Source organism: Prinia subflava, chromosome 5, assembly GCF_021018805.1.
Source record: "Prinia subflava isolate CZ2003 ecotype Zambia chromosome 5, Cam_Psub_1.2, whole genome shotgun sequence".
NCBI lineage: Eukaryota > Metazoa > Chordata > Aves > Passeriformes > Cisticolidae > Prinia > Prinia subflava.
This window is the reverse complement of record NC_086251.1, coordinates 26,607,062-26,630,620: the sequence shown is the minus strand read 5'-3', so window position 1 is coordinate 26,630,620 and position 23,559 is coordinate 26,607,062. Positions and strand designations below refer to the sequence as shown.

The 23,559-nt window shown below is 43.0% G+C and overlaps 1 protein-coding gene across 5 annotated transcripts in view; it reads right to left on the bottom strand.

Annotated features, from left to right (window-relative positions):
* The window catches only part of MAPKBP1 (mitogen-activated protein kinase binding protein 1), a 100,785-nt gene that overhangs the window by 27,657 nt on the left and 49,569 nt on the right, over nucleotides 1-23,559 (bottom strand). For all 5 annotated transcript variants that reach the window (XM_063398578.1, XM_063398582.1, XM_063398580.1 and 2 more), the window contains exons 4-19: nucleotides 20,376-20,438; nucleotides 19,747-19,804; nucleotides 16,604-16,774; nucleotides 13,585-13,722; nucleotides 12,774-12,956; nucleotides 11,484-11,644; nucleotides 10,902-11,091; nucleotides 9,776-9,922; nucleotides 8,709-8,893; nucleotides 8,507-8,598; nucleotides 8,015-8,140; nucleotides 6,280-6,350; nucleotides 5,711-5,832; nucleotides 4,764-4,839; nucleotides 2,220-2,331; nucleotides 1,708-1,771 (exon numbers count right to left, since the gene is read on the bottom strand). In XM_063398578.1, coding sequence (XP_063254648.1) covers nucleotides 1,708-1,771; nucleotides 2,220-2,331; nucleotides 4,764-4,839; nucleotides 5,711-5,832; nucleotides 6,280-6,350; nucleotides 8,015-8,140; nucleotides 8,507-8,598; nucleotides 8,709-8,893; nucleotides 9,776-9,922; nucleotides 10,902-11,091; nucleotides 11,484-11,644; nucleotides 12,774-12,956; nucleotides 13,585-13,722; nucleotides 16,604-16,774; nucleotides 19,747-19,804; nucleotides 20,376-20,438 — 1,959 coding nt within the window. The remainder of the gene's footprint in view (nucleotides 1-1,707; nucleotides 1,772-2,219; nucleotides 2,332-4,763; nucleotides 4,840-5,710; nucleotides 5,833-6,279; nucleotides 6,351-8,014; nucleotides 8,141-8,506; nucleotides 8,599-8,708; nucleotides 8,894-9,775; nucleotides 9,923-10,901; nucleotides 11,092-11,483; nucleotides 11,645-12,773; nucleotides 12,957-13,584; nucleotides 13,723-16,603; nucleotides 16,775-19,746; nucleotides 19,805-20,375; nucleotides 20,439-23,559) is intronic.

Sequence of the window (23,559 nt, the reverse complement as noted above, 5' to 3'; positions counted from 1 at the left end):
CTGACCCAACCACTGTCCGAGACGTATTTTTTATTTACAAAATTTTACCAATACCTACTACCTATACTAACATGTCAGTTCTACTCTAAACCAATCTCTAAAACCCAACTCAGCACAAGATGGGGGACGAGAGCAAGAACAAGGAGGACAGGGGCCACTCCCCAATTCCTCCATATTGTCTCTTCAGCCCCATATGCTAAGAATCCTAATTTCTTTATTTATATTCTATAATAAACCATCCACTACTTATTTTAAATTCTTAGGATTTGTGATTCTTCCTGCATGTGAGTGTTCACTCCCATGGACAGGAATCAGAGTCATTGTCCTCCTGGGATCTGTGTGGGTCTAACTGACTCCCCTGTACAGATCCCAGACCCCCCTGTCCGGTCTCCAAACCCTCCAGGGTGGCCAGAGGGATGTTCTAGACTCCAACATTTCTCATCCCTGTTTTTCTTTCTATTCTCAGGTCTGTCCTTTGCATGTGCTGCTGTGTGTGAATAAACTATGCTCCCTGTTCCCCTTTGAAAAAGATGCTTTCTCATCTCCTTACAGCAAACTTCTTTAGGAATCCTTTCTTCACTTCTCATCCACCTCCTGCATATTCTTAGTGAAGAAAATTACCCTTTTGCTCATGGAAATGTCAACAAAAGAATGTTGCACTAAATCACAAGGATCACTGGGAACTTCAAACCTTCCATGTTTCTGGAATTTGTCAGAAGTTCACAACAAAAGGAGTCTTTCTCCTACAACATTTGTCCCTAATCTATTTAAACACATAAAAGGTAAAGAAAGAGCAAAACTAAATTATTTATTTATTACTGAAAGACAGAAGCAACCAACTGATAAGATTTAAGGTGATATATTGTATGTTCTGTAAAAACTCACCCTCTACAACCCTCTTTCCAATTCAATTGTGTTTTATTAATTTAAAAGAAAAGAGAGAGAAAGAATCTAGGTTGCTCTGAACTTGCAATAGCACTCCAGGAGCCATCTGTCTCAAGGGAAAAATTTTACTCAGTTCAGCTGATTTAAGTATTCACTGATTCCAGAAATATTGGCTCCACTCACCTGTACAATTATCATACTAGGCACACATTCTCCTTTTCCCCTCAGGCTCAGTCTGGTAACTACTTAAGCTTTTAGTGAACTGATTTAGCTCCCTAAATGTGCAGAAAAATCATCTCAGGGGAGTACTTATGTAGTGACCTGAATCAGCTGAATGAGGGGTCAGCTGCACCACTGCTGACTCAGGAAGTGGGAAAAGGATCATATGGACAGGATCAAAAAGTGAGGACAGGCCTTGTCCATTTTGCTGCTAAACAGACTCTTTCACCTGGTGAAATCTCACCAACAGGAGTACTGCACGAAAAAGTTTTGCCACTATTATCAAAAATAGCTCAAGATGCCTTATATATACAGCCCTGAAGGCTGGTCAGGAACCAGGCCACATCTCTGTCTCCTTCCCAGCACAGAATAGTATTTACTCTCAAAAAGGGAAATAGTTCACATGGGTCTCATTCCATGGAACAGTAACATAAGCTCTGTGAGCTTTGCCAACAGCACACATTTAGGATTCAGAAAGCTCTGAGAATTATTTGGAATTCATAAAATATCCCTAAAAAAAAAAAAATCTTCCTTTCCTAAGGACATGTTATATCCTGTATGAGATGGCATGAGCCAGTATCACAAACAAGGAAAACCTCTTACCTGTCACCAGAAACAGAGATCAGATGTTTGCAGTCATTACTGAATTTCATCCCAGTTACAATCTCTGTGAGAAATAAAGCACAAAAAAACCCAATCTTCCCTGAATTATTCAAATGGACAGAAGAGATCATTAGCCAAATAGCCTGTCAGTAATTCACACTTCACAGATCAGTATGACCCAATTACCATAACCATTTAACCAAGAATCTAGGCTTGACATGGAAAGGATACTCCACAGCAAAATATACACTGAAAAAAGACTGAATTCTCTTTTTGCCTATAATAGAATAGCTCCTGCATGGTAGGAACTAAGGATATATCACAATGAAACTTAATATACACTGAAAAAAACCAGACTACTTTATAGGCTATTAGAAAAACTGTGTAAATAAATACATGGCTTGACAGGTGTGTGTGTGTGCTTGTATACAAAATGCAAAAATTGAACTTGCAGAACTTTTTTCTGTCATCAACAGAAAAAAAAGGAATTTTCAGAAGTTTATAAGCCTTACCTGAGTGTCCATACATGGTTGCAACACACTCGCCAGAATAGAAATCAAAGATGGAGAGGTTCTTGTCAGAACAACTGGTTGCAATATAAAGACCAGAAGGATCTGTTTGCACCTGGTTTAGGAGACCAGAGGAATACAAAGATCTGGTGAGAAACTACCTTCAAACTACATAAAAATAGTCCAGAATACTCAAGAGGGTCAGAATAAAAGTTGCAAAGTAGCCCCCACACAGGAGTCCAGTTGAATACCAACCTATCCAGTATCCCAGGACAAATCTCCAACCTGACCACACTTTTAAGACTATCTCCAACCTAATCAGAGACTGAAGACAAATTAAATGCCTTCTCGACTGTGAAGGTATTGCCACCAATGGACAGACTTCTACCTCTCTCCTACTTTCCTTTAACCACAGGAGTATTACTTTCTTCTATGTTAAGATCAAAACAAAACAAACCCCCATCACAAAACTCACACACTATTGAAAAAGAAAAACAATCAGAGCTGACAGAGTTAAGTGAAATATTAAAGGATTCAAGTCTTCAGGAGTGAAAGCAAAAAAGAACTCAACACTGCGAAGAAACTCTTTGATAATGATGCTGTCACATCTCCAGCATTTGCAACTCCCATTTTCAGCTATTTTGTTCATTGTTTGTTTTTTCATATACACCTATTTGTTGCTTTATCTTGGATCAAATATAAAACCCCTGCAAATGCCTCACCAGGTCTAAAGCAGCACTACACAGCAAATACAGTTACTGTCACCAAATGTCCTGGTCTGTCCTTTATAGAATTTTAAGGAATTGAGAGGGTAAACTGTGTTTTTCAAGGGTATTTATAAGACACAGTATTTAAATAATGATAATTCTTTTGGTTTGTTATGTCTATTTTCTTAATGTTTGCTATCAGTGTCACTGTTTGGGTTCTACTTACTAAACTGCAATGTGTATGATCTCAGAATAACATGCCAAGAAAGTTTAAATTCCAGAGACAACCATAATCCCTTGGTTACATAATTGTCTTAAAAATAAGCAAAGCTACAGAAAAAGACATTGAGATACACATAAAAAAAATGAAGGATATTAAAACCAAAAAATCCAGCTCCTAGAACATTTCATAGTTTTTTGTCTGAGAAAAATCTAACCAAGCACCTAAGCTTATCAGCAATTTAGAGTGTAGCATCAATTTTTCATTTTCTTTACTCTGGCTTATAAAAAATTTGTAGGAATTACAGTCAAAGAGAAAGAATTTATCTTTCTCTGTAAAACAGAAAATCTGACATTGAACAAAATAGCTTGTTTCCCCCTCCCTTTTTACCCAGTTATTTACACCCATCAATAGTTTCAGCTAGAAGGGAACTACAAGTATCTCTTCCTGCCTGACCAATTCGGAGTTGAACAAATTAAAGTGCTTTTTAAAGTGCATTAATCAAATGCATCTTCAATGCTGTAAGGCTTGGAGCATCAACCACCTCTCCAGGACTCCTATTCCAGTGTTTGACCAAACTCTCAGTAAAGAAATCCTTCCTAATGTCCCCATTACAGTTTTGAACCATTCCCATCTATCCTGTCACCTGAGCACTCAGCACCTCCCCCTCTGTGTCCTCTCCTCAGGAAGCCATAGAGAGCAATGCAGTCACTCTTCAGCCTCTTCCTCTCCAAACTAGATATGCCCTAAATCCTCAGCTGTTCCTCACAGGACATTTCTTCCACTCCCTCATAATAATACTGCTGACCAGTGCAGCAGTAGAAAATTATCAGTGAAAAAAACAATGAAGAAGCTTGTTTGGCAACTTGGGAGATATTTCATCAGCTGGCTTCCCCCCTTTATAGATAAGAATGCAGTTCTTCCACTCAACTGCGAATCTTGAACACACCTGATTTACCAGGGTAAGCCCTGGATAGAGGCAGAAGCAGGTGTGCTACCACGGCCCAAGGCCTGGATGCACTCAGCAGGTGGGAAACCTGAACAGACTCTCTCCAAGCAGCACCATGCCTGTCCAGAACTCCAAGAACCAGGCTTTTCAGGTCTCATGCTATTTAATTTTATCAAACTCAAAGAGTTTCCCTTGTATTTGTCCTCTGAAATCCACTTCACAAACACTGATCAACAGCCGCTTCCACCTTAAAAATCCAAACAAAACCAGTCAAGAAAGCCAGAATGAGCTCTCTGCAGTAGAAAGTAAAGGATTACTTTAAATGGACTAAATAATTTCCTGACAGATATTGGTGCAGTTCTACAGCATGGTCCTGTGACTCTAGAAACAGGACAGACAAAAATCATAGATCAGCTTCAGCATTCATTAACTCATTTCCTGTTTTAGCCTGGTGAAACCCAAATACATCACCAGCCCCTAAGGGTGGAAGTAGGAAGAAGCAGCAGCAGGGTAAAGGACAGAGTATAGAGCAAGCGAAAAAAAAAAAAAAAAGAGAGAGAGAGAGAGAAATTACTGTATTCAGATTTGTATTTCATTTTCTTGCCCCTGAGCTGCATTCAGAAAAGCTGAAAAAAATTGAATGAAAAAGGAAGGAAAAGAAAACATCTTACTTTGATAAGGGTGCCATCTTCACCTTGGGATCCCTTGTAAAGCTTCTTCTGCTTGCCACTGCTTATGTTGAAAACCCTGAGGGGATGACACAAGATAACATGGATCACTGTGCCCAGGTACCACTCTGGGGTTGTTGTCACCAGGATCCTTTTCCCTCCCTGTTCCTCATTCCATATAAAACACAGGAAACAGAGCCAAGCTACAGAAAGTGGAGAAATTACCTCCAAGAAGTATTATCACCAGTCAATTAAATGATTCAAGAAACAACCTCAAAAGTAATGCAGAGGCTTTATTCTCAAGCCAATAATCAATCAGTCCTCACTGCTTTAAAAATACCTGGGCTCCTTCATACCAGAGCAAAGGATTAAGAGAGCAAGACACTTTATATTAGAATACAAAAGCAAATTACTTTACAGCAGGGATATTTGGCTATGAGCAAAACTCTTAACATTTCATACAGCTACAATAGCAGGGGAGACAACCACTGAGAGACTCCTTTGCTTTCAAGCAGACAGATTGGAGAAATGGATAAAAATAAAGAGAATGGACTCCACTTGTTCAATGACAGTCACACCTAGCTCAGTTTTAGGTTCTCACAGCCCCAGGTATTCCACAGGACCTCACAGCTTTCCACTAAGTAGCTCCAAAACCAAAAATTACCACAGTGTAGTTCTTGCTCCACAGTTCAATGATGTGTGCCAAGGAAGGCACGCTTGCTCCCCCAGCAGAAAGCTCTGCACAGCAACCCAGTGAGAAGCCAAGAGTGCCATGGGAATTGCACATATTCACAGCTTTTTATCAGGGAGGGGAAAGGCAGAGTTCAAACTCACAGTGCCTCAGATCTGTCTGAAAATGCTGTATCAAACAACTTAGAGGAATAACGATGGAGATGGGGCTGCCTCGTTTATGACTGCAAAAATATTTTCAAGATGAGAAGGAAACTAACCTGATGTTACGATCCTGGCATCCAATAGCTGCATATTTCCAGCTGGGGTCCACATCCATGTCATAAAGAGTGGTCTTCCTAACAATGTGATGTGTTCGGGTAAACTGGACCCCTTCACCTGTCTAAACAAATGGGTAACAACTGTGTCAAAATCAAGTAGTTAATCCATTATTAAAAACAATAAATACAGATGAGTCTTCTCACACAGCCAGCATAAAACCATCCTTCCCAGGGAGCTGCTGGGAGCAGATGGGACTGGAAGCACAAGGTACTCTTCCCTCCAGGCTGTACTCTTTCACCAGTTCTCACAATAGCTCTGGCAGTGAAAGAAAAGCAGATATCCTAACAGTTCTCTATTTCACATCTTGCTGTGAGAGGTCAGGCTGGCAGTAGCTACATGCTTCACAGAACCAGTTCTCTGAAAGTAATCTCTTCTATCGAGTCAGTGGGAGGCACTGAGGCTGAAATAGCAACAAGCTCATACAGAAACTCTGATATCATTCTTTGAAGTAACTCCTTTGTGGAGAGATTATAAATTAGCAGTGTACAAAAAGCTGTGATAAGGTTACCTTCTGCGCAGTGCGGAAATAGATGCTCTTGTCTGCCCCACAGCTTATCATTCTCACTTTCCCATCATTGGCTGGAATTAAAAGGCAGGAGACAAAAGATAAAAATGCATATACAAGGTGAGGGATATGCTTCAATTTATACCACCACTCATTTATTCCAGTCCTGATTAGCTAAGACTGACTCCTCCCCAAGGAGCAAAACAGAAACCCCCTTCTCAGGGACAGCATTTGTCTTTCATGCTCAAAGAGCAAGAGGCATTAACACAGGCTTTTCAGAACAGATTAGGATGTAATTCTGTCTTCTCCCTCACCAATATGCTCACATCTCTGAGTGCCACAGCACTCTGTGGCAACATGGCACAGTCACACTCAGTAGAAGCTGAAAACAGGCAATAGGCACTTTTCAGAGCTTAGAGTTGGGCACGTTTTTTGCTGCCCTTTCTTACTGCTGGTCAGGCTTCCCTTATTACTCTTCTGTAACCAAGCAGCTCCTTCAGCAAAGCAACACCAGATTAAACTCCTGATAAAACACCTGATAAAAAGTAATGACAATGCATCCAACATCACACAGGCCCTTGAACTGTGCCCACTTAGATCATGCCAGCACTGGCTCACAGACCAGCACAGAGGCCTTAGCTGCCAGGCCTTCAGCCCACCTCCCTCATCTCCCAGCAGTTCAGCTGGCTGCATTCAAGGCCAGCTCACTGATAAGACAGATCTGTCAGAGAAACTTTACCTGACCTTGGAGCTCCTCCAGAAAAAAAACTTGAAAAAGCCACACAGTTGCTTTGGGGAGCCATTGCTATGAAGCCTCAGTGAGTTCCTTCACTTGGGAGCGGTTTTCAAGCTGAGGTTCTCACCTTTGAGCCCCAACTGAGCTCCTCTGCAGCAGCATTGCAGCCACACCTGTGCCTGGACATGCACCCCACTGATCCAAATGCTGATCCAACCCATGGACTCACCTTCCCGATCTCAACTCCATCTTGCCTTGCTAGTATGGACTTGCCTGGCAGGCACTGAACTGTAGCTGACCCTGACCACTCCAGACTGACCAAGACCTTGAACTGCTTGAATCCATAGTCTTGTCATTATAGATTTGTCTGGTGACCTGAACTACTGGCTGTATCTAGACTTGATCTGTTCCTGTTCACGTCCTGTGGTACCTTCCCACAGCCAGTGGAAAAGGCCACTATCTTTGCCACCCCTTCCTGTCACCCCTGCCTACTGCCTTTCCCTGACAGAGCAGCCAGCTCTTGCTCTTCCCAGTTGGTGTCTGACCATCGGCAGCAACTGAGTGCTGGGATAAAACGTGCTCCATTACCAGGAAGGCAAAGCCTGACGGTGGCTTACAATCACAAATTTACTTTAACCAAAACTTTTTCTGGAGTTTTTTGGGATTTTTTTGGACAAAGACTGCGTAGAGTTCTCCTAAATTTGTTCTCTCTGAAATTAGTTAGAGGGAGTAAATCATTACAGAAAAAAGTTTTCGAAAGAAATGCTGAGGATTCAATCAGAAGTTTTCTTGGGAGGGAGGAAGGAGAGGGAATGAAAGCAAAACGAGAAAAGAAGGCAAGTATCACCTTCTGTCAAGACTGCAACTGAAAAAGATGACCAAAAAACCACAGCTGCAGCTTCAAATTGACCTAGTTCAGTATTTAAGTAGATAAAATTACAGCCACAAGGGGACAACAGCAGTGCTCAAATCCAGCTTTGGAGGGAGGCCATGATTTGCTACCTGCAAACTTCACTGCAGTGATGGAAGAAGAATGTTCATCCAGGGTTTGCTGCAGGCTATAGTCCTTCCCAGCATCCAAGACATGAATCAATCTATCCCGACTGGCTGAGGCTAAGAGCTTTAAACCTGTCAGAAAGTGAAAAAGATTGCAAGATCATGACTTAAAAAGTGATTTTTAAAACAGCTTCCCAAGTCTTCTTAGGGACAAAACATTATACTGTAGCTAACTGCACAGATGGACACAAAGTAACATACCTGAATTTCACATTATAATAATAAACAGAACAAGTTTCAATCTCAACATACAATATCCTAATAAAAAGTAAGAGAAAGAAGACTTTTTCAAAGCCTGGATCTACTGGCCCAACACTAGAAGCCTGCTCTGAAATCCAGGAGTAGTTCAGCATGACAAGTCTAACACCATAGTAGGACATTCTGACCTGCCCAACACTACATTCATAGGCAAAGGGGAAGCTGCTCAATTGCATTTACCTGTGTCAGGTTTGGAGTATTCCAGACAGAGGATCTCAGAGTCATGGGCTTCCACCTTCAGCATTTCCTTCAGAGACTGCAACTCGTATATTCTAGGACATAACATGGCTCATTTCAGTACGTTTAATAAAATTAGCAAGACCTGGTTATTTTCTCACGCCTGACCAGTCTGCAATCTGCATAAGAAGCTTTATGGGATTACCTGAGAGTGCCTATCCTGTCCCCTGAGGCCAGGTGCTCCCCGCTGGGACTCACACAGACAGTGCGTATCCCCACCTTCGTATCCAGCACTTGTGCATCAGCTTTGTCTGCGCTTCCTGCCGAGTTGTAATCAGTGTCCAGAAGTACCTGAGTGTTGTCATCTACATAGATGATTTTCATCAAGTCCTGGGGACACAATACACCCAGAAATATTTACTAGTTACAAAATATTAAAGCAAAGCATCTGCCTTAGAACCGAGCTCCTCGCCAACATAAACATTTTATTGGCAACAATGCTGTAACTGGTAGGACCTTTTAGTAATGAGCAAGTACTAAGTCCCTTCAGATTGTAGGATGAAAGGTTCATAGCTGTGTCTCACAATCACCCTTTCAAATGATTCAAGCTAGAAACTAATAGCATCTCCTGCATTACTGACAAGTAATGGGATTAGTGATTACAACATATTAGGGCACACAGCAGGAATATGAAAGACTTCTAGGCATCATCTAACTCAGCCTTCTGACAGAAAAAGCAAGAATTTTTTCCACCTGATTCCTGAGGTCAGGGCTGCTGTGTCCAAAGATCTTCTAACTCAGATGAGGACAGAAGCAAATGTCCATTTGTCATCATTGTTCTGTATGATTAGCCTCCCTCTTATATAGATGAAGTGTGTGCAAACTTTTTCATTCACATTCCCAAGCCTCTGCTTCATTTAATGCACCTTTTCCAAACCAATCTTAAATGTGGTTACACATCACAGAGCCGTAGAAAAAAGAACCAACTCTCCTGAAACATATGGCCCTTATGGAAGAGACTAAGCTTGATGAATCTTTGGGTGGTTAATGAGAACAGCAATAGTCCCTAGGACCATTTCAGACAACCTGTGCTTCCACCCAGTACTCCTTTCATGTTTCTTTAGGTTCATACATTTACCCAGATTTGTGCTCAGTTTACGGAAACCTGTGTTGACTTGGAGATCCAAAGAAATTTGGGCCTTAGCTTGGGAATCTGTGTGTGAAGAAGAGCAACCCCAAGGACCAGGAGGTGATCCAAATCCAGGATCTTACATTGCTGAGGATGTTGCGGTGCAGGGCTGTGCCGTGGATGTTGGAGCTTTCAGTGTTCCACAGACGAATGGTGTTGTCAGAAGAGCAGGTGATGAAAGAACCAGGGGGGAGGCAGGGCTGATTGTTGTCCTTCACCTCTGGATACATCTAATGGGCAAGTAAAATCAATGCCTGAATAATGTTGCCTGTCATCTGGCACCCTAGACACTGACAGCAAGCTTCAAAACAAAATGAGACAAAAGGGGTGTCCTCTGTTTTCTACAAGTGAAAGCCAGACAGTTCTGACAAAAATCTATTTGCAGACCAGAACTTCATACTGACTTCAAACAAATGTTCACTGAGTTTCCCTCATCATACAAAACCTCCTTAAGAAGCATGCAACAAGCCAGTATCCTTTGTTTCAAAGAGAGTACCTCAATTCCCAAACAATGACCATGCAATAACCACCTGGCACTGTTGTTTGCAACGTTCATCTACTACTGTCAGTTTATAATTCAGAAGGAAAAGGTGAGAGGCAATTACTAAATAATAACACAGTTCTTAACCTCTTCCCACTTTCTTTCCACTTCTCCCTCTCCTAACCACTGTTAGACATATTTCAACATATTAGCAACTCCATTGTTTGCTATACTTCCTTTCCTCTGTCCCTCTGAGGAAAAGCCAACTAGACAGACTGCAAGATGACAGACACTTGAGAGGCTATTTCCACATGTTCGGGTGAACATGTTAAGAAGGACCAAAGTTCAGATTATATCACTTATTTCATGTTTTTGACTTTGAAGCACTTGCTCACCACAGATCTCAATTTTTTTGAGGTCAGCAATAAACTCTTGTGTGTTTTTTAAAAGGATGCTCTGTATTCAGCTTTGTTCAGTTCTGCTCCTCCCACCTCTCACCTTTTAATGGTGAGATTTTTTTCCCCATTTTTTAGCACCATACATGCAGTCAGCCATTGCAGTGCAAAGAACTGTTTCCAGGCCCAGTGGCAAACCCACTAACCACAGGTGAAAATCTGAGTCAACTCTTCCCCTCTACAGTAAGTGTTTGCATTCAAATTTGGCAGCTCATCTGACGACTTTCTCAGCTGCAATTCACAATCCAGCACCCGTGTCTGCAGACAACATACCTCAATGTTCCACACACAGGAAGAGTGATACAAAGCAGAGTACACCTTGCCCACTTTCTTCGGATCTTTGACATCCCACACATACAGGCTATGGTCATTGTATACACAGGAGAGCCACTGGTTGGTGGGGTCAAAGGTCAAGGCAATCGTGTCTGGATATTTCGCATCAGCCACACCGGAGAAAAGACGGCTGCACAGAGACAACAACAGCCTGGTTAACCTGTGCTCTCGAGGAGCTGGGGCAATGCTCCAACTGGAGAGCTCAGATTCTCCATGGGGTGCTGTTGAGATGAAGAATATACTGTGGCATCTATAGCCAGAGAGAGTAGTTGCCCAGGAAGGCCTGTCTCTTGAACAATAGGAGTCCCAAAAGAAGCCTCAAAGTCCCATGGAAAAAATTTTCTCCTTGCCATCCAACTGTAGTCCAGTCATATAGGGCAAGCCTGCAACAGCTGAGAGAGATCTGCAAAAAGCTGCCAATTTTAATCCATAAAAAGAGCATGCTCCAGATGGCAAATATCTGGGGAACAGTTCTAACCCCCACAAGTCTCCCTTTCTCCCTTCCACCCTTCTCCACAGTACCTGGCCTCAGTCACACTTGCGATGTCAGTTCCCAGGAAGTGTGGCTTCGGCAGAGTAGTGACAAAGTGAAGGTTCAGAGGGTTAAAAATCCGCACGGTGCCGTCAGCGCAGCCGCAGAAGATGTAGTCATGATTCACAGAGATGCAGTTTGCCACCGTGGTCTGAGGAGGACACAGCACATGAGACAGCAAATGAGGAATGCGCTCTCACATCAAAGGTCACCAGACACACGAAGGGAGAACAGCGAATTGACAGACAAAGGAGTCATGGTCAGAAGAGCTGGAGTGAAGTCGAGCCCTGGGAGTAAGGAAAAGCCTAAAAATCCATTTTTCCTTTCTGAAGAACTTTCCAGCCAAGGTCCACTGCAGATCCCAAGCAGTTAGAAAAAAGGCCAGTTTCTCTGCCACCCACTATGATGGGAGGCTAGAAGAGGTACACATTTGCTTCACCTGAGTCCTACTCTGAACATTGCTTTTATTTCTGTGACATTCAAGGACACTGGCAAGCAGCACCTCACCCTCTACTAGCACACCAACACATTACCTGTCAGAAGGGGATAAGAAAAAGAACAAAATGGATTTTCTTCCCCTCCCTTTGGGATCTGTACAAATGGCAGAAAATGGTACAAAATGGAGTGTGGTGAAAAGGGGATGAGTTCAATGCAAAAAGTTTTTTCAACTTACTGTGAAGCTGTCTGTATTCTGAGCGAGAGTGAAAGGCAGATTTTAGAGACGAAAGGAAAGGAAAGAAAAGAAGAGGCATTTCACTTGAGTGAAAGCGTGGACAGACTTTTTCCCTTGATTTTAATACAGTGGATCCTTTCAGGTGGGCATTTTACATTCAATTGAAAGGAAAACAAGTGTGACCAGATTCTTAACTATGGGCCAGCCTGGTGGTTTAGAACAGTCAAATCAACTAGCACCTTGGGAACTTGCATTTGAGATGCACAAGCCAATTAAGACATTGCAGAGTGGATAGAAACCAGAATCCTTCTAAAACTCCTACTGCCCCAGTCAAGCCAGGAGGGACCATACAGGAGCTGCCATTAGGACATTGCTTTGCCAGTGGAGCAGTCGCTGTAATGCTGAGGCGTGAGAATGAAAGAGCCTGAATGATCAATAAAATCCCTTTGCCAAGAAATAACACCATTTTTGTCCAGCCTTCCAGAGTACATCACAGGGTTGCAGAGGCACAATTATTTTCACTGATGGCAGTCAGCCTGTACCTCAGAGTGTCCTCATTATGTTGTTCCTGCTCTGCTTGTGCAAAATAGGAGGCTGTAAAACTCACCCTTAGCTCAACCCACTTGTCTAGCAGCCTTTTCTCATTGAATTCACAGAGCAGGCCTGAGGATGTGATACAGAAAGTGCTGTCAGCTTTTTTGCCCCTTCCACAAGCCACATCTGCAAAGAAGTTGTTCCTCAGTTCTCCAAGCAATCCCGAGCGGCCCAGCAAGGGGACTGTGGCATTGACCTGCCAACAAAAAACAGTTTGCTACAAACACAGGAAGGCACTTCAGGCAGACAGGGATTTTTTAGAACATCAACCCCTGAGTGCTGAAGTGATTCAAAGAAAGAACGGTCTACAGCCTAACAAGGAGAGGTTTTACTTGCTGTTCATGTTTGCAACTGTTCATGAGCACACAGAAAAATCACCATAGGTGGATTCTGCCCCCCAGAGAATGACACAACTGTTAAAATTTTAAACACTTTATTTGATGCTTCAAAATTACACTCACAACCTTTTGAGATGCTCATACCAATAGCTCTCCCTACCTCTGTGCTCCAAGGAGTTAAATGACTGCAACTCTTTTCTAGTTTATTTATCCTTCAGTGTAATGCCTACCAAAGAGCCAGCATGTTGCTATGCAACTCCAGGAGCCACAGCCCTACCTCAGTGCAGCATGAGACAGATAAGACAAGCTTTTGGTGCTGTCAGGCCATGGGGAGACTGAGACTTGAGAGCCAGGGATGGAAGGCTATCTTTGCATCCCAGAAAAATAAACAAGTTCCCACTTCCCACAGCTCACTGGGGCAAAATCCACCCTGCTCTAAGATAGAAATGCCTGTTTACAGGTTGGCCTTGATGCACTTTCTCTCACCTTGGAGGTTTTGCTGTCATCCAGGTACCAGAACTTGATATGTCGGTTTCCAGCAGTGACAAAGTAACTGCAGTCCTCCGAGAATGACACTGCTGTCACTTTACTTGAGACTTTGTTGGCTGCCACTACGATGTTTTTCTGGAAGCATAATTGTTTAGATTGTTTAATTTCTTTGCTCAGAAGCAAAGGAAACTGATTTCAATTACAGGCATATATCCAGTACAAGCAGTGCAGCAGGGAAAAGATGAGGCCCAAACTATTCCCCATTCACCTCTGTATACAACCTCCCCAGCTTTAGCTGGGAACATTGATTTGGCAGACTGTATAATTCACATTTATATTCAATTCCTCTTCCACATTAACTATGACCAAGAACAAATCAGCAGGCACTAGTGCTTGCAGGAATTTGGTGTCTGAGCCATGACAAACATGTTGGTTTCACAATCACCAGGAGTAAGAGCATCAGAGCAAACCCATTTCCCTTCCTAAACAGTAAATGCAGATGGAGGCCAGCACAAGAAGAACTCCCCCATGCAGCAATGAGGGCATTGCACTTAAGATGGGGAACAGGTATTTTTCATGGAGAAAACTGTACTGGTTCTTCCATAAATTCTCCTTTCTCTTTAAACACAATACACTTTATCAAAAGACTCAAAACACACAAAGACCATGCTGTATTGGAAGAGAAAAAGCAAAATCTGTTATATCTCAAATGTGCACCTCAAAATGTCGAAGTTTGGGAAAGAAGGAAGACACAGGGACAGAAAACAGGATGGACACTGGTCAAGCAGAACGGTCAGACAGCAGGAGGCGTTCCCTGTTCACAGCGTCATTACTCAGTTTTTCCTCTCCCTGCCTTTCCCCAGCTATAAGTGAGAATAAATAAGTTTTCTGCTTTGTCTGTAGAAGGTTTGCAAGCATGCAGCACATGGGTGACAAGAGAGCACCACTTTTCATTATTGCTGTGCTTCCTTTACCCTTCCTTTCAGGGACTCAGCTGCTCCCAGTCTTCCAGACACAACGCCCTCAGCACACAAACCATGTCACTCCGAGGGCCCTGCTGGACTGTGTGCTGGCAGAACTGAAGCAACCAGCACAAGGGGAGTCCAGCCTGCTGCACCATCACCATGGAGGATCCCCCAGCCCAGAATGAAGGGCAAACATGTGGGACAGCAATTACCATAACCTCTTTCAAGACAGTGCACAGAGCTTAGGACTCTTGCAGACCTCAGCATCTGGATCATTGCTGTGGTCTTTCTTTAGGGAAGCAAGGGAATTCTAGAGACAACGTGGATTTTCTTTTCCATCACAGTCAAATTACTAGGTCTACCAGTCAGGAAAAACAAGAAAATCAAAGCAGCAGCACAAAGGATAGACAGCTTGTTGTTAGAAGTGCAGAAAAATGCTTCAGGAGATCTATATTCTCCATCTTTATTGACTTTGGTCAGGTAAAGTATCTCTTGCTTTGGTGCCCAGCCTGAAGTAAAGGCCAGCTATACCTCTCATCACAGTCTGGAGCACAAGCTTAAAGTGTATGTTCTTCAGCAGACAGGAGTCAGACAGTCCTCACCTCACAAGTTCTCATGTCCACAATTATACAGCAAACAGAAAAACCCAGATAGGCAAGGGAAAGCAAAACTACTTGTACTGTTCCACACATTGTGACCCTGTCCAAGTCACGACTTTCATTTGTATAACTAGAAATAACCCAAAGGCTGAGCACTCAATTTTCAAAGAGACATACACACTTAGGTTCTCTCACTACACACAGTTCAGCTATACAAAAACATAGCAACATCAAACTTCACCTCACGCAGAAGTGAACAGTGAGATCTTAAATTACAGCACAGGAAATGTGATGAAGAGTAACATACTAAATGAGTATGGGCTTAAAAGCTGCAAGAGAAGAGAAGAAACTTAAACTTTTAAAGAAAATTCTGGGGAAACTTTATAGTGGCCCTCCAGGAACTAAAGGAGGCCTACGGGAAACATGGGGAAGGACTCTTCATCGGGGAACGTAGTGAGAAAACAAGGGGTAATGGCTTTAAACTGAAAGAGGGTAGATTTAGATTAGCTATTGGGAAGAAATTCTTTACTGTGAGGTTGGTGAGGCACTGGAACAGCCTGCCCAGAGAAGTTGTGGATGACCCATTCTCAGAAATGTTCAAGGTCAGACTGGACAGGGCTGTTAGTGGGAGGTATCTCTGTCCATGGCAGGGGAATTGGAACTAGGTAATCTTTAGGGTCCCTTCCAACCCAAACTATTCTATGATCCTATGAGATTTAACAGATGCATTGGGGCTTTTTCTTAAGTCATATCTCTTTTAGAGATGGTTACAGCACCTGAAGAGGTAGCAGCAGCATCTATTACAATACGAAAGACTCCTAGCCTACCAAAAATAAATATTTATTTTCCTATGTACAAACTGCTTAAGAAATGCTTAAACGTTTACTAGAGGAAGACACAGGCTTTCCTTCTACCAAGTGTTGCCTTGATCCAGTGACAGGCAGAGTGACTTTCATCAGTTTTCATTCATTATGAATTCCCTATATTCCTCTTCTCACCCATCACAGACGGGATCAGAGTATCACAAACACTGACATAAAAAAAGAAAACAAGCCAAAAGCATGCACTACACTACAAAAGAAATCTCTGGCCTGTGAGAGTTTCCTTCCCTAACCTCATAAATTAGTTTTTAATAAGCCTCTAAAAAAGCACAATGGTTTGGCAATATTTCAAAGTCCAGGCTTTTCTGGCTGGACAGCAAAATGTCACACATCTCCAAGCATAAAGAATATCCCTTCATGGAAATTACTTAGACCTTCCCCTAGGGACCATAGCCTTCTCTCTTGTCCAAATTTGTCTGTGCCTATGAATGTCAAAACCCAAATAGTAGAACTTAAAAAAAAAAAAAAAAAAAGAAAGCAAGATGGAACTGAAATAATTTAGAGTCAGACTGGAAGCTCTTTTTTGATTTAGCAACACCTTGTGGTCCACCCAACCTCCTAGAGAACTTACCTTCCATGACCACACGTTGACAATCATGTCATGCTGGTAGCCCACAGAAACGATGTACTTGGAGCTGGGGGAGAAGGCCACACAGGCCACGCCGTACTTGTGCTCCTGGAGCTCTGCAACCTGGCTTCGCTCGGCCACGTCCCACACCCGAACCGCTGGCATGTGGCCGCTCTGCAGGGGACAGGCACACAACAGGAGGTGTAACCCCGAAATCAGTTCTGACAGATTTGAGCACACAAAGGTGCAGGAGCTTGGAAAAAGATGTCTAAATGGTGCACTCACAATAGGTTTAGTGGTTCCTTTGATTCTTTAAAGCTCAGGTTGAGACCAACAATCCAAAGAGTATATGCATTTCAACAGCTGTGCAGATTAATACCACCTCCCCTGCTTTAAACCTCTGCTTATGCTACTCACAAATGCTAGTCCCTGTTCTAGCCAGGGACTGGAACAATACTTCTGATGTACATCCCTGGTCTTAGTAATAGAAATTTACAGCCTGCTTGTGAAAAGGATTATGATGGATTTTTATCCCTAGAGTCAATGAACAAAAACCCCTCACATCCTCTGCTCCTAACACAACATGGACATGTGAGATATCAAACCAGGTCATGCCATACAAAAACATGACATGGCTGTTGTGGGAACTCTCACACACAATCTGAGGGAAGCCTCTGAGGGACTAGCAGCACCATTTCTGTCACAAGGTAACACATGGCTGCATTTTGCAAAGAGTGCAGGCAAGGTAATGGCAGAGAAAAAGACACGGCAGGAACAGAGCTTCTCGTTTAATGTTTGCTCTCCAGAGAAACAGAAATGCCAGTTCAGCACTTTCTGCCAGACAAATCTATTCTTTTGTTTAATTGTTTGTTAATAAGCCAAATTAAAAGAAGGCACACAAGATGACTGAAATGCTGGCCAAAAAATGTGCTTGATGGGCAAATCCTACTCAAGTAACTGCTCATGGTTTCACATTGAAGTCTGTCAAAACAGAAGCTTGTAAGATAACATATCCATGGCAACATGGCAGAATGGCACCTTTTTGATTGGTTTTAAGTTAGTCATTTGATTGAGTGGGAGAGGCAAGTCTCATCACAAGTAAAAGTCAAAGCTTTAAAAGCTTAAAACTGTGCATGTTTTAATTGCCTTGTTCAAAAGCTCTGCTAAGCAACTGCTTGTGGCCTGGAAAAATGCCATAGTCAGATTTAACTGCAGTTGGTACAGTTCTCCCTCTGCAACGCAGAACTCAGGTCTCAAGGTGGCTGGCAAGGTGCTACAATGAGCTGAATCAGCTGCTCTTCAAAACGACTGCTATACTTAAACACATACATACGTATAAATATTTCCCAGTAACTTAGCATACACCCCAGGACCTTAACAAACTGAATTTCCATTTCATCTTTTACAAAATGCTCACCAAAAGTTAGCTCTGTGTTACCCCCATGGACAAGGACTCTACACCTCCACAGGGAGAAATAAAAAATAATAATTAAAAAGAGAAAAAAAGAGTTTTCTTATGAATTTGAAATATGTAAAAGACATTTAATATGTATGGCAGCCAAGGATTATCCTCCATGCTCTCCTGCCTGAAAAGCCAGCCATGCAGAAAACTAAGGTGCTATTAGGCAGAATTAGCATAATGCAGCTACAAGAGATCTTGACAAAGTGAACTCAGAAAGCATTTCCCTATGGGACAGGGGCTGAACTAAGACATGACTGCTGACACCAGCAGGGGACACTGCTACACTAAGCAATAATTCAAATGTCAGACACGTGGGAGGATACTGAAAAAAAAATGGTTTTACAACAGGGCAAAAGGAGACATGTTTTGCAACAAGAGGAAAAAAAACCCCTACCAAAAAACCAACACAAAAACAAAAAAACACCCACCCCCACAACAACAAGAATAACAACAAAACTCCTACAAAGTTCAAGTATAACTGGAACAGTTTTTGGTTTTTTAATATATAATTTTATTTGCCATTCACCCCAATGAATTTTCAAGCAGAAAGGTTTGTTGGTAAGAAAAGTTCCCACTTCATTTTTTACCATTTTTCTTATCCCACCTGAAAAGCATCAAGCACCAGAAATAAAAAAAAAAAAAAATAGAAGACACCAGAATCATCAGAACTGAACACTATGAGCTATAAAACCTCATGTTTTCACTAAAAAACTAATATAACATCTAACGATGAAAAATTTATGCTAACTTTTTCTGTGTCGTGGTAGCCTCCATCCAAAAAAACCCCACTCTTGTTTCTACCCTTGGTCTGATCCATACAGGCTTGAGGCCCAGCTTTGGAGCCACCTGGTGAGATTGCAGCTGCCATCATGGTGATCACACCAGAGATCTGTGCCTGAACAGTCTCCACCTTGGCAGCTCCAACACAGGACAGTGACACACTTCTCCTCCCTGTGGCTGAGGCTCAGGAGGAGACCTGTCTCACACATGCTCCCTCCCCATCTCTTTACAGAGGCACAGGGACTAGTGGGAAACTGCCACTAACCACACACAAGAGCAAACTGAGCCCAGCCATATAGAGGTCAGCATTTCTGTGGATTTTTAACATCCAGCAATTCCAGCCTCATGACACAGCTTGTGTCTTGAACTTGTAATGCAGAACAGACACAGAGTGTACTCATCCTTATTGTCCCCTTTGGGTATGTTGGGGAAGAGGAAGCAATTGTTGCCCCCAGCCAAACAAACAATGCCAAACCACAGGCACCAGCATCTTCTGTGACTATTCCTAAAACTCCATTCCCCATGCACTTTTCTTTTTTCCTGTTTCTGGCTTCTGTTACTTCCTGAAATCCTAAAGGGACAATGCTAAGCTCAGGCCAAGATTCAGGACCATCCAAGTACTCTTTATTGATGCTGGAGTAGAACAACGGCTGTGTGTTCTTTTGCTTATTTTCACTCTACCTTCAGCCCACAGATGCCACCCCAGAAGACCCATCCCCCAAGCTCACGTGTTGAAAAACTCCCAAAAGGAGCACCCAGTGCCACCCATAAGCCAGCAGACCCACTGAACAGTGAAGAAACACTGCAACCCACTTTGTGTGAAAACAGCCTGTTTCTTCTAAGCCCCTCTGCCCTGCTTCAAAAAGCAATGGACAAGGTGCACCCTCTCTCCTCTCACACTTACCTCTCCTGTAACCAAATATTTTCCATCTGGAGAGAAAGCAAGAGCTGTAATTGTTTTCCTAAAACAGAGAAAATAACACTGAGAAACATTTCCAACATGTGACTTCATTTCAATACATCACGACTGGGGAGTAGGTTGGGACGAACTGAAAAGATGCTGAAGTCACCCATAATAGCCTGACATAATGGTTCTGCTTTGCCATGGGGGCGTTCCTGGCTGCCCAAGTCTCCAACAGCAGCCTACAGTAGCAGAAAAGCTCCAAAAGTCGAGGTTCATCCCTGCACCTTTATTCCAGGTGCAGGACTGAGTCACACCGCTGGTTTCAATAATGAGGTCATCATTTTAGGTAGAGAAAAAAAGTCAGATACCATGGAGTTGTAGTAAGATCCCCTCCATGCCACGACCATTTGCAGATCCTCTTGGGATCACAATATTTATGAGGTGGTACTTCGTCAGCACTAGCACCTCATGTGAGGAGCTGGAGTCAAAGCAGCAGGCAGCCTGTCCCCAAGGCAGCTCTAACCGAGGGGATTTAGTCTGGAGCAACAGCAGCTCCTGCACTTCAGTCAAGCCATAAAAGCCTTGAATTCACTTCACAGAAATCAAGTTCAGCTTAAAGCTTTACTCACCTGGAGCTGTTTAGAATATGGTGTTGCTTATTTTTTCTAGGGTTGAACAGCACAACAACACATCTAGATGGAAGAAACAGAAAAACAGAGAGATTATGTCACCACATACATAAAGATAACCAAAGAGCTAACCTTGCTGGAAAAGCAAAAAAAAAAAAAAGGCAGCAAAAGTAGCCCCAAAAACCTGTTTTATCCCCTAATCTCAGACTGAGCTGAGGTTAACTAGAAAACACAAAGCAAAAGAACAGTCCAGAGGGAAACTGTAAATCTCTCCCATGTTGAGGGATACCACTTGCTAGTACCATAAATAATTACCTTTCCGTCCTCCAGGAGCCCTGATTGTTCAAACTGGGCAGAAAGGTTAACCAAGAAAGCTTGTGCAAAGCCCTGATGGATTATGTCCCTGCCATAAAAGTGACCCTGCGTTCTGGGCACCAAAACAGAGTGTCTGGTGTAAGAGTAACAAGGTAGGGAAGAAGGAAAGAGGGGATCTTCTGGAAAAGATTTCCAGGGGGATGAAGGAGAATTAAAGGCACTAAATTTCTACGCTTGACCTTAACAATAGACAGGACAGAAACCACTGCATGTAGCACAAGAAGTGACTGGCCAGTTGAGAAGTGAGATACACAGTGCCAAAAAACTGTTGACCTTAGAATCCTATCTGCATAAACAACTTGCTCAGGGCCTTGCAGATATCTCTCAGTAAGATGAACTGCAAAAACAAGCAATACTAAGCTCCTAGCAAGCAATATAATCACCTCCACTGGGAGCAAAACACCTCTATTGCTGAGTGGAGGGGGAAGGAATGAGAAAAGGCCCCATCTCCCACTATTCTTGCCCACAGCACATTGCCTCATGCCTCAGTCCACCACAACTAGACGGAGGAGAGTCACAGGTACTGCAGCCTTCCCCACTCCCCACAATGTATACAGGTGTATACAAGTGGTGTGTATACCCTATACACCATTTTTAAATCTTCATGTAACAGTATTTGTCTTGAAGCAAAGCACAGTAACAACTAGTAACAGAATATGCTGTTCTGGGAATAAAAAGATAGAGTAACAATTGCTCTGACCACCTCATGCCCTATTTTTCACTTCACCTCTAAAATAGAAACTGTGGGTTTTGCCTGTCCCTCTACAAGAACACACTGCTGGAGTTTGGAGAGTCCCAGCTCCTCCCTCGCTGCGGTGTTGGGAGAGCACTGCAGGATGTCCCTGCTCCACTGCCAGCAGCCTTCCCTGCACTGAGGATTTCACTCACACCACCATCGTGCTGGGGTCTGCTTGCAACACATGCCAGGCTACAGACATTGATCACTGGGAGAAGTATGCAGGGCACACAGGAGAAGTAGAGGAGTTGGCCTGGAGCAAAGCAGTAGAGGAGCTGGCCTGAAAGAGCCAAGCAGAAAGGCAAAAAGCTGAGGCATCACAGAAATCCACTGCAGAACCTCACCTACAGACACCACCAACATTTCAAGACAGGCAGTGCACACTCATACACAGGACAAAGCACACCTTGGCACCACGCTGCCTAGAACAAGGGCCACATCCTTCCAGGTCCCACTCCACATCCCCAGCAGCAGGCAGGGCATAGCTCGGGGTTGACAGGGCCCTGGAATGTCTCTGGCATCTCCTCACCTAGCCCTGACAGCTGACCTTTTCCTTGGTCTGAACCTGGCCACACTGCCAGAAAGAGTGTAAGTTTTGCAATGGAAAAGAGGGCAGAAAAGAGGAGTGACACACCAATGCCTTGAGCTGAGAGTCCTTGGCTGAACCTGCCACACTCCACTAACATTGCTAGCTCAAGGCCAGCATCCAAAGCACCAAGGACGCCCAGGATATGCCCTCCCTTCCTTTAGACTACTCTACTCTCCAGCCATGCCATTTCACACACCCCTAGCCACTCATGCCTTACCCTGAAGGCCAAGGTAATAAAGGCACCAAACTTTCCTGACAGTTAAAAGGCAGATAGCCACAGCTGGAGATGTGACCTTGTGGGAGAGCAGAGAAAATGTAGATAAGCAGTTTGTTCAGACCAGGATTGATCCTTTAGCATTTTTTACCATGGGGAAGCAAACTGGAGAGTTTCAAGTCAAAGCTATGCTACATATTTCTGGGGGATTAGTGCAAAGAAGCAGGTGGTTTGTGATCCATTAACAAGTCAGGGAAGGTTAAGCCTTGCAAATCACAAGATATGAAATAGGAAGTTAGCAGATGTGAAAATCTATCTAATCCTGAGCCTCCAGCTAATCAGAAAAGCAAAGCAAAACTCCATTAGTTGGAGTTGGATGGGGTTAATGGACCAAAATCCTGCAGAGTTACAAGACAGATGAATTGTGCTTCAAGTAAGGTTCAAGAAACCAGAAAGAATAAAGGGAGGACATGAAATCTTGACAAAGACTTTCCTATGTAGCTCTTAAATTTAAGTTTCTGTTTTATTGTAAGGAACTCAGCAGAAAAACAGGACTTCAGAGAAGTGAACACAGTTTAAAAAACAGAGGAAAGATACAAAATATAAACTACGGTCTTCAAACCAGGCAAGCAAACAAACCACTTCTAGAATAGTGTAGTGAGCCACAAGGGTCCTGGGCTTTGCCATTACTAACTTAGAGGACAGAACTCTTGGCCACTTACAGTCATGAATTTCAGCTCAGTGGCACCCCAGAACAGCCCATTCAGAGCCTACAGGGAGGGAGGAGCCCCCACCCAGCTCAAAAATCAAGACAAATCAACAAACCACTCCAAGAGCCACACAGCTCCTAGTGCCAGAGCAGCCATCACAAATGTGGACATTTTAACTTTGTCTTAAGACAAAGACATGTGCTTGATTCACTGAGTTTGACCCATAATTAACAAACACTAACTGAAGGGGTAGGGGGATAAATCACAGTGTCTCCCCACTGGTGAGCAAGCATTGATTCATACCATGAAATAGTAATTTTAACTCATAAGCTTAGCAAAAGAAGATACTTTGATTTGTCAGTTAACAATTAACATAACTTAGTTATGACCTTCTTGCCAACAAAGCCATTTAGCCAGGATTAATTAATCTTTCAAACTTGTTTTTTTTTAATTAACTGCTACCCAAAAAAACCTACCCTACTGCAATGCTGTCCCATGCTGATTTTCCACCATTTCTCTCCTCTCCTCTCTGCCACATACAAGGGCAATGAAGACTTCAT